At 40.6% G+C, this 10030-nt stretch overlaps 2 protein-coding genes across 2 annotated transcripts; one reads left to right on the forward strand and one right to left on the reverse strand.

The window, feature by feature from the left end:
* Positions 1 to 343: 343 nt before the first annotated feature.
* LOC121997903 lies at positions 344 to 1730 on the forward strand. Its single transcript, XM_042552570.1, has 2 exons — positions 344 to 961; positions 1284 to 1730. The coding sequence occupies exons 1-2, from the start codon at positions 484 to 486 to the stop codon at positions 1361 to 1363; spliced, it is 558 nt and encodes a 185-aa protein (XP_042408504.1). The 5' UTR covers positions 344 to 483; the 3' UTR covers positions 1364 to 1730.
* Positions 1731 to 2518: 788 nt separating this feature from the next.
* LOC121997904 (probable glutathione peroxidase 2) lies at positions 2519 to 4095 on the reverse strand. The gene is made up of 6 exons (XM_042552572.1): positions 3901 to 4095; positions 3672 to 3748; positions 3375 to 3436; positions 3171 to 3289; positions 2883 to 3050; positions 2519 to 2797 (listed from the first exon to the last, which is right to left on the reverse strand). The coding sequence occupies exons 1-6, from the start codon at positions 3943 to 3945 to the stop codon at positions 2768 to 2770; spliced, it is 501 nt and encodes a 166-aa protein (XP_042408506.1). The 5' UTR covers positions 3946 to 4095; the 3' UTR covers positions 2519 to 2767.
* Between the last annotated feature and the right edge of the window lie 5935 nt (positions 4096 to 10030).

The following is a 10030-nucleotide window of genomic DNA, read 5'->3' on the forward strand; positions in this document are numbered from 1 at the left end:
CAGCTGTCCATGGTCCACAACGGATTCTATGCTGTGGAATATTCGGATAATGGCACGTGGCCGAGCATCCTACCGCATAGATGGCCGAGCGTCCATGGTCCACAACTGACTCACTATGTGGCTGGTCCCACCATCTGGCGAGCTCTTTTCTACCACTCGTTTCTCCCGCGATTGAGGCGCCACGACACGACACCACGAGATCCAGGTGACAAAATTAATCATATCGTGGGGCCCAGCCCAGGAACCAATAATACGGCAAGTAGTGAGTTTTGTTGAATGTAATGTTAGTAGAAAAAGAATTGCTATAAAACGTGGTGGTTGCCTCTGAGTGTGAAACGTATTGTGTTCTCTCGGCCATCACCACGCGTTGATGCATCCAGTGTCATCATAGCCATCATTGTCATCCGTTCCCATTTGAATCCGCATTTAAAATGCCGGCGTCCATGCCCATGGAAGCAGCAGAGACTGGACAGAAAGAGGGCGATGGGAAGCCAATGCTCCGAATCGGATTGCGCTAAGGAGAGGAAGGAGGAGGAGGAGCGGAAGGTCGTGGCGGAGGAGGTTGAGGATGATGAGGAGGAGGAGGTGATTCTGTGGAGAGGAAGGTGGGCGGAGGAGCCGTGGCCGCGAAAGGGCAGCGGGGTGATGCTCGAAAGGTACGTCGACGCGGAGGAAGGCGGGGAGGATGGACTGGACGTTGTGGGGAGAACGAAGAGCCTGACGGACGAGGATCTGGACGAGCTCAAGGGGTGCCTCGACCTAGGGTTCGGGTTCAGCTACGAGGAGATTCCCGATCTATGCAACACACTTCCGGCCCTCGAGCTTTGCTACTCCATGAGTCAGAGGTTCTTAGACGAGCGGCAGAACAGGTCCATTGATCGTTCGTCTTCGGGCGAGTCTGTGGATCTTTGCCCGACGCCGCCGGCGCCTCCCATCGCCAACTGGAAGATCTCTAGCCCGGGTAAAAGGAAACTGTTCTGATGTCGTCTCTTTTATGCTCTTATCTTGGTCTCGTTTCTTTACTTGTGTAAATGGGCTAAAATCCGATTTTTTTCCCCTTCGCCCAAATGTGAATGCTTAAGGCTCGAATGTTCTCATAGTTTTAAAAAAAAAACACACACGCACAAAAACAAAACAAAACAAAAGCAAAAAAAAAAAAAAGAGCAAAACAAAAGAAAAAGGAGTCGTGTTTATTGAAGAATTTGTATCTCTTCAAAGTTTCTTTTTGATTCCGATTACTATTGTGCATTATCTGATCCAATCTTCACTTTCAATATGACCAGGAGATGATCCTGATGAAGTTAAAGCCAGACTGAAGTATTGGGCCCAAGCTGTGGCTTGCACCATCAGATTATGCAATTAGGATTGCATTTTTTTTTTGAGTTCTTACAATGTTTGGAGGAATTCATCAAGCTTAATAGTCTGACTGATCGATTGAATTCTCTGCTTGTTACTGCTATGATTATGTTGGGGGGGAGTTCGCTGTTGGAATTACACCACAATGGAAATTGAGGCATTTGATGAAAGAAGAGTAGAGGAATTACAAAAGAATGCAAGATGTGATGCTCTGAGGTCCAAAGATCAACAACATATCTGACTTGCATTTCTGCAAACAAGTGTATGTTTCTATTGAAATAGAGATTTTGCATCAGTATTGCATGTTGTAACTTGAATGAAAATAAACACTAGAGGTTGTTCCAAATAAAGTGGATAGTTTGCGTGTTGGAGTTCCTCCTACTTGTTATTTTTCACTGCATGTTACTCCAGTTGGCAAACAATTGTTAGAAGCTCTCTGGTCGTAAGGAAAAGAGGGATAGTGCTCCCTCATGCTCTAAAGGCCGTCCATCTTATGCTGCGAAGATAACTTTTGCAGAGATTCTTTCTTCCATAGAAAAGATATAAATGCATTGGATAACTTGGAGACATCTGGATACATCATCACTGATATTGCTCATTAAAAGGGACCACGTGTTCATTATTGCATAAAAATCTTAATGATTGGCTGGCATGTACCTCTTTTCCTATCTGATAGTTTATTAGGTCCATACTCCAATTTCTAAAGTAGAATGGTTAAATCTGGAAGAAAATCTTGGTTGTTCCACTTAAAGTGTGAAAGATAAACTACACTAAAGGGTTTAGTTGATACACTAGGAAGATCATGACAATTCAGTGCTGATGATTGTTACTGGTAATTGATGCATTCTATTCTATGTTTGTTACAATTTGGAAAAAGGAAATACACAATTAGTTCCTTTTAGAACACCTTGTTTCTTGTCCAGGTACACCACTGAATCGACACCATCTTGCAGCTTGTTATGTAAGTATGGATCAATAACAATTACTTTATCATTGTTTTTTCTTCTTCTTAATACAAGGCAAGTTACTGTCTTGAAATGATGTGCTTACCTTGATGATATTTAAGTTGTCACTAGGCAGCATCCTCTTTTCTAATTAGGGATATGAGGATACCACCGTCTGCTGAATCACCGAATAAAATTGTTCTTTCATGGGAACAATATTTAACAATATATCATTCTGTTGATACTCAAATTCTTTACTACAATAATTTTGTTCATAATATATAATGGCAATGCTATCAGAATGTCAATGTCGATATCACAAGAAATTTCTAACAAATGTCAACAGCCCTACAGGATGTGACTTATTACAATGAGGATAGATTCTGGTGTCCCATAACTTCAACTGAAACAAGCATGTACAGCCCCTTATCACCAGCATAAAACATAGACGAAAAACTTGAACATGCTCATGCTTCCAACAATTTCTGAATATCTTTCTGCAATAGAACAATTCAACTTGTTAATGTTTGGAAATAGCATTAGCTTAGAATTTAGTACTTCAGTGAAAGTGTAGAGTATGACCTCTATTTTCAACGGTGAAGTGGTGGGTGCATATCTGTCGACGACCTTGCCATTCTTGTTCACGAGAAACTTAGTGAAGTTCCACTTTATGGCATCACCGAGTATACCACCTTGCTGGGATTTCAGAAATTTGTAGAGAGGTGCAGCATTTTTCCCATTCACTTCAATCTAATGTTAGATAGAACACATGTAACAAAAGCAAAGGAACATTCTAGGAATAGATATGGATTTTAAGATATCAAGTTACATAGATTTAAAAATAAAAGTAAGCTGATTAAAATCTAGTACCTTGTCAAAGATGGGGAACTCGGCTTTGAATATGGTGCAATCTACCTCCTGAATCTCTTCATTGCTTCCAGGTTCTTGACTCATGAACTGGTTGCAGGGAAATGCTAAGATCTCAAAACCTATCAACACAATTACAAAGTTGGTACATAAAAATAAGTTGTTAGGGTTCATCTAATAGAATTGAGAAAATGGATAACTTGAAACCTTGGTCCTTGTATTTTTCATATACAACATTCAACTCCTTGTAGTTGGAATGAGTCAATCCACTGTATCACCATAAACCATATTAAAACATCAGGTCTTGATCTGTTTCTCCCTAGATTAAGTTGTTTTTTAAGTTAAGAGGAACATGGAAAACTGAAAGTTTGCGAAGTTTTTGCTTCCATGTAGTTTAAGGAGCCCGGGCTAATAAGAATTAAGTCAATTAACAAAAAGCACTCATCAAATACTAAACAAAAGAAAATAGTAGTGAAAGTTAGGAAGAAAAAAAATATATATTACCATTTGGAAGCAACATTAACAATAAGAAGAACCTTTCCTCTGTAGCTACTCAGAGTCACATCATTTTCTTTCATATCCTGAGAACAAATCCATCTAAAAAATAAACTAAAAGCCTCCTTGAATATTTTTTTTCTTAAAAAAAAGAGGTTTTGAAAACTTCTGGAGGCTAAAATCCATGTAAGAACAGATAGAACAACAGCAAAATTTGAACAGGAGATCAAGACAACACCTTGACTGTGAAATCATAAATGGACTTGGGGTTCTCTGCTGCCATTGCTTCTGAGAGAGATGATACAAAAGTGCAAAACCAGGAAGGAAAGCAACTAATGGAGGCCTCAAAACAAAACCAACCTTTTATTACTAACCAAGGGAGAGTCACCAAACAATGTGAACAGACAGCACGTCAGGGCGAGACTTCTTGGTGCTGTTGGTAATAGCGTATGTTGATTTTGTTTGAAGCCTGTATTACTGATAGTGGTTGAGTTGTGCCGGCATCAAATTGTTCCTGTTTGTTTATAAATGTTAGCTGTGATTTTGTCATTATGCTAAGTTTCCATAATAATTTGGATTTCTAGAACTATTGACTTAATCTTTCTGGTACTTTATTCTGCACATGTGTAAGTTTGTCAATACGATGACCTCAAGTGGGAGAATTGATAACCGCTCGGTAGTCAAGACAAAACTTTTACATGGAAAATTCCCATAGAAACGTTGGTTGGATCGATTAGTTTGACAAGTCGAGCAAATCAGATGGAATGAACAAGTTGGATAGACTGAATCAGCCGAGTGAATTGAGCATATCATGAAAGATTGATACCAACAAGTATGGATTAGGTGAGGTGGCCCTGCTGGAATCATGATTTTTATAGTTTGTATATCTTTTTTGTTTGTGCGGTTTGTATATTTTGTTGATAGTACCAATTTTGCGATCCCGTTCTTCATCTTCTCCGTGTATCATCATTCCGTGTATCATCATTGATCTCGTCCGAAAGTGGTGAGCTATGGACTGCCGGTGAACTGGCTAGGAGTTTGACTAGAAGAAGGCTTCAACAGGGAAACGTCAGAGAACGTCTACAAAAAAGGTAGATCCGCTACCTTAGCGGTCCCCCGAGTGTCGTCCCTACGGATATGGAGGGAGGTTCATGTAGGTACACAGGTCATAGACGCATGGCGGAATAAACCCCAGATCGTCAGTTCCTGAGAACATCTACAAGCATCAACAGGAGGAGGAGAAAAACGTCGGTAAACAAGCTAGGGGTCCCTGTCGCAGCTATTTCTACGATTAAGTTAAAATCTAGAAAGAAGATGAACGATCGCACAATAGAGGAAAGACAATGGACTTGCGTACTTGCGCTAGTGGAGAGAGACTCTTTTTATAATGTCTCATGTAATATCTACATTTAATGAGGTATCATATCACCGCTTGATAACATGTCTAATCACTATGCTTCCATCGTATCCTGCAGTCCCATCGTAAGTATGGAGGAATATTGTGTATATGTGCAAAGATATAATCTTTTAATTTTCTAATAAACTCATGTGCTATATTAATGACGAAACGGGCTCATAGGCTGGGAGACCTATTGAGCTGCTAGTCAGAAGATGGGTCATGAACAGGGAGTCTAGTCTCTCATGAGGTGTGAAGGAGTTATGATAGTATCTAAAGGGGAGTTGAGCCTTGTAAGCAACTAGTAGACTAGGACGCGAGGCTCCTAAAAGCATGTTCATCGACATTAGCCAATCGGGAGGTGATGGGAGTATAACCCCATAAGTAATTGGCAGACTAGGGCGTTGGCCCCTTGAGAGCATGTCCAATCATCATTAGTCAATCGGGAGGTGATGGGGAGTAGAGTCCTATAAATATCCAGCTGAGTAGGGAGATGAACCCCTCAGAGTAAGTCCGGTCGACATTAGTCGATCAGGATGTAAGGGGGAGTAAAGTCCTATAAGTAGAGCGGGGAGATGGGCCCCTCAAAGTAAGTTCGATCAGTATTAGCAGATTGGGATGTAAGGGAGAGTAGAGGACCCTGTAAATATCCTATCAAGCTGGGAGCTGGGCCCTAAGAGTGTCTGATCAACCCTAGCCAATCAGCGTGGGGGAATTCCCATTGGGCAGGTTCCTCGGTCCTTGTCCTACCTTAAAATTTTGACTTCCACCTACTCCGGCTCCATTGACCTGTGGATGCCACCTGGGGGCCCTCATCATTCATTGTATCACAAGTCTTTCCTTCAAGTCTTGTCGAAAGAGGCCTAAGATCGACTGACTAGACCCCTACAATCTTTAGTTTTGCCGACCGACTCCCTTTTCTCAGCTTTCTTGATTCTGCTAGGTTTTATTATTTATGTTATCCATCTTGAAAAGGAGTGTGTCAGATGCCATAAATGCATGGTAATGTGCGGTGATACGGGTGATGGTTAGGGTTGTAAACAAGCTGAGCCGAGCCGAGCTTTCGGATGCTCAAGCTTGTTTGATAAGATAATCGAGCCGAGCCAAACTTAAAATGAATCAAACTTTTGAAATGAGTGTTCAAGGTTGACTTGGTTTATTTTTTATGAGCTTAAGCTTGTTTGAAGCTTGGCTGGAACTTGATTCGTTTAGATGTTATCAAGCTCTCAATTCAAACTTGGCTTGAGCTTGGTTCGAGCTTGACTTGAGCTTGGTTTGAGCATGATTTGTTTAGATGTTATCAAACTCTCAATTCAAGCTTGTTTGATTGTTTGAAACTTTTAATTATTTGATTGGTTATTAAGATTGATAATTTAAATTTATTTATTTTATTTTGTTTTATTTTATTTTATTATTTATTTAGCATATTGAAAAGAGTTTTATTAATAAATATGGTTCGTGAACATTGTTCACGAACGTTGTTCATGAACGTTAACAAGTTGAACACATATGTGTTCAAGTTTATTTATTTAGCTTAACGAGTTGTTCAAGGTTGTTTGTTTAATTAATCTTATGTATATTGAATGAACATAAACAAGCTCTTACCAAGCCGAACACCAAGCTTGTTCACGAACGCTTGGTTCATTTACAGCCCTAGTGATGGTGTATCATTGTAATCATTCACTTGTCAGTTGTCACATTCATCATCAATGCTCTTTCCTATGGTGTTGCCACGTGGTCCACCCATGCCTAGTTTTTTAATTCTCGAAAAGACATCTGATGGTTAGACTTTTGGTAGCTTTTCGGCTCTTTCGATCGGATGATTGTGATAATTAGCTCGTCTTTTGTCCTTGGGATCGAATGGTTGTGCTTTAACCCTCCGGGTTCATAAGCTCCACTTCTCTAGGTTTTTGCCGATGCATTTTTTTCTTTTCCAATGTTGGTCGGTTCATAGTTTCCAACAATTATCTTCTTTAGCTTTGACTCTCTCTTTTGGCTATAAGTTTTCTCTCTTAACTTTTTGTAGATTTTTTCGAACCATGACCCTTGTCGCCCCTTTACATATTCCCACCTTATGGTACACCTCCATCCTTTCCATTTTTAACAATAGGGAGGTAGATTAAATCTGACTCACCTTCGAGCTCCCTCAAGATTATTATATCATCATCCCTAACGCTCCTGATCACTCTCCTCTAGTTATATTACACTATAAGAAAATTGAAATTTTACAACACTTAAAAGATAACATTTTTTAAAAAAAGCGTTGTCTTTGTTTTTTTAACAACGCTTTTAGTGAAAAGCGTTGTCTATCTCTTTATTTTCTGACTAATAGACAACGTTTTTTTAAAAATCGTTGTCTATTAGTGATTTTTGTGGGTCAAAGACAACGCTTTTTGAAAAGAGTTGTTTATTATCAATTTTTCAGTGTCTACGACAACGATTTTTAAAAAGCGTTGTCTATTGTCAAGTTATCATCTCAATCTGGGATGTTATGAACCGTTGGATCAAGTAAGGAGTAATAAAACCCTTGGTTTCACTCGGCACCTACCTATCTCTCGAACCCCCTGGTTTCACTCAGATATAATCTCAGCCGCTCCATCAGATCTGGATTGATCACAGCCATCGGATCGGATTTGGGGAAATAAACTCTTCTCTTCCTCTCTCGTTCGTTCTTCTGCCTTCACACGGTGAGAAGCCACACGCCGCCTTCTCCTCTACTTCCTCTCCTTCACCAACGGCCAGCGGCCACCTCTGCTCATCAATCGCCGCTGACCGGAACTCCCCCTCACATCCTCATCCTCTCCATCTCACCATATTCTTCATCCACTCTGCCCTTCACGATTTTCTACCTCGACGCCACTGCAACTATCTCCACCCACTTCACCGCAATCCGACAACCCCTTCCTCTTCGGGTTAGAGGAGGAAGCTAGGGCATGCAACTTCAATTCCAACGCACTTCAACCCCGACGCCATCCTGCTCGCCACGACCGAAGCTGCGACCACTTCCTTTATCCGGAACAGATCTGAGCAGAACAAGTTTCGATTTCACTTCAGATCCGACCACCATCTACCATCTTCTAGCATCCTTCATCTGGATTAGATCTAGGCAGAACAAGCTCCAACTTCTGATCAGATCTGATCTTCTTCAAGCATCCAACAACAACTTCTTTGTCACCAAGATTGGTCTATTTCTTTGATTGTTGATTGCTTTTTTGTTTTTTATGTTTTGAATGATTGTTGATTGTAATTGAATTCAAGTTCCCATGTTCTAGATTCTCTAGATTAGGCTTAAGTTGAATGTGCTCACAAGTTGTTCGATATAATGTCCCAAACACCTTTTATAGCTTTATTAATGCATTTTAGTTTCTTAATTTCTTTCAATGCTTTGTTTGGTTAAATGTTAGTGATAGTTGTCTTTAGATTGAATGCAATTAGGATAGATTAGATTTCTTTAATGCTCTAGATTTCATTCAACGCTTACTTGATGTTACTTTAATTTTCTTGCAATCATAGTTTAAGTTAGACTAGATTTTTTTTACTTGCATTGTCTTTCATTTACTAGATTAGGTTTCATTTAATGTTTTGCTATTTCATTCCTTAGTTTAATTCCATCTACAACAACCATTATCTACAATATCCATCCAAAGCTTGGGTTCATCCATAAACACTTGTGGTTTCTTATGTGTTTGATTTCTTTCATGTTGAGTCATGTTTTATGTGAATGTTAAGTGCTTGTATTAATTTGACCTCCTATGTTTCAATTTGCACACATTATGATTTCATTGACTCATGTCCATCAAGTGTTTGATTAAATGTCTCTTCCATTATATAAGTTTTAGTTGATACAATTTCTTTAGTTTAATTCCATGTAATGCTTATTAATTTAGTGATTTATGTTCCCATGATGTTTGTTCTTTATTTGAATGCAATTAGTTTAGGTTTTGTTACATGCTCTAGTTTTTGTTTTACTAGATGTTTACTTGATGTGTTTTTACTTTCCATGCTCTAGGTTAGATTGGATCAAAAATAACAAGTGAGTTTCCTACTTTCCCTTGCAAATTGTTGACATGCATATATAGTTTGTCATTGGATGATTATTGATCATGTCCGAACGCTGAATCAACGGACGCTGGGCACGTGGCGCTCTCCGAATGGCTGACGTAGATCTTCGACCGGTCGTACGGACCTCCGGCGAACCTGCAAGAAAGTCGGGCCGGGATGGGGTTCCCAGTGACGACCCTCCGACGCTCAAGTCAGGCAAGTGGACAACAAAGAAGTGGCTCTCGATATCAGAGAATGCGTACCTCCGGCGAAGTGTGAGGCTCCTTATATAGAGTTGTGAAGGGGCTCATGCACACATACCGAGGCGAATACGTGTTCTCAGCCCATACCTCAGTATGGGCTTGTCAGAAAAGTTTATTTGACATCATACTGCTACAGTCCGAGCACACCTCTGATGGGACAGCGGAACCCTCTGTCATAAGATCCTGCGTATGGTCTAATCGTCGAACATACCCGCTGTCAGAAGATGTTCCCTTGTCCTTTTCTCCTTTTACGCCATACCGAGCGTCCGGCCGGCCGGCAGTTCTCTCACGTCCGGCCGGTCGTAAGTACTACGTCCGCTCGGGAGATTCCCGGTCATGTACTCTGTGGACTGTTCTCAATGTTGCTACTTTATGTCTTTGGCCGAGCGGGCTCCCCGATCGGCCCAGCGACCCTGCTCCCCATGAGCGTCGGAACCCCGACTCCCCGCCAGGGTGTCTTTCAATCTTGCCAGTCACCCCAATCTTTATCCGCTCGGCCAAGCCTCTGGTTGACCTTTTGCCTTTCAACCTCCACGTGGCGTTGACTCTGCTTAGGGGGGGCCCTCCTTACTGCCGGATCAATTATCTTATCTGTAATAATTCTTTTAAGAATTCAGTCTGCTCAAATTCTTATTATCTTGAATCTATTAGTTCTTTTATTTTTCTAG

This window comes from Zingiber officinale, chromosome 6A (assembly GCF_018446385.1).
Source record: "Zingiber officinale cultivar Zhangliang chromosome 6A, Zo_v1.1, whole genome shotgun sequence".
NCBI lineage: Eukaryota > Viridiplantae > Streptophyta > Magnoliopsida > Zingiberales > Zingiberaceae > Zingiber > Zingiber officinale.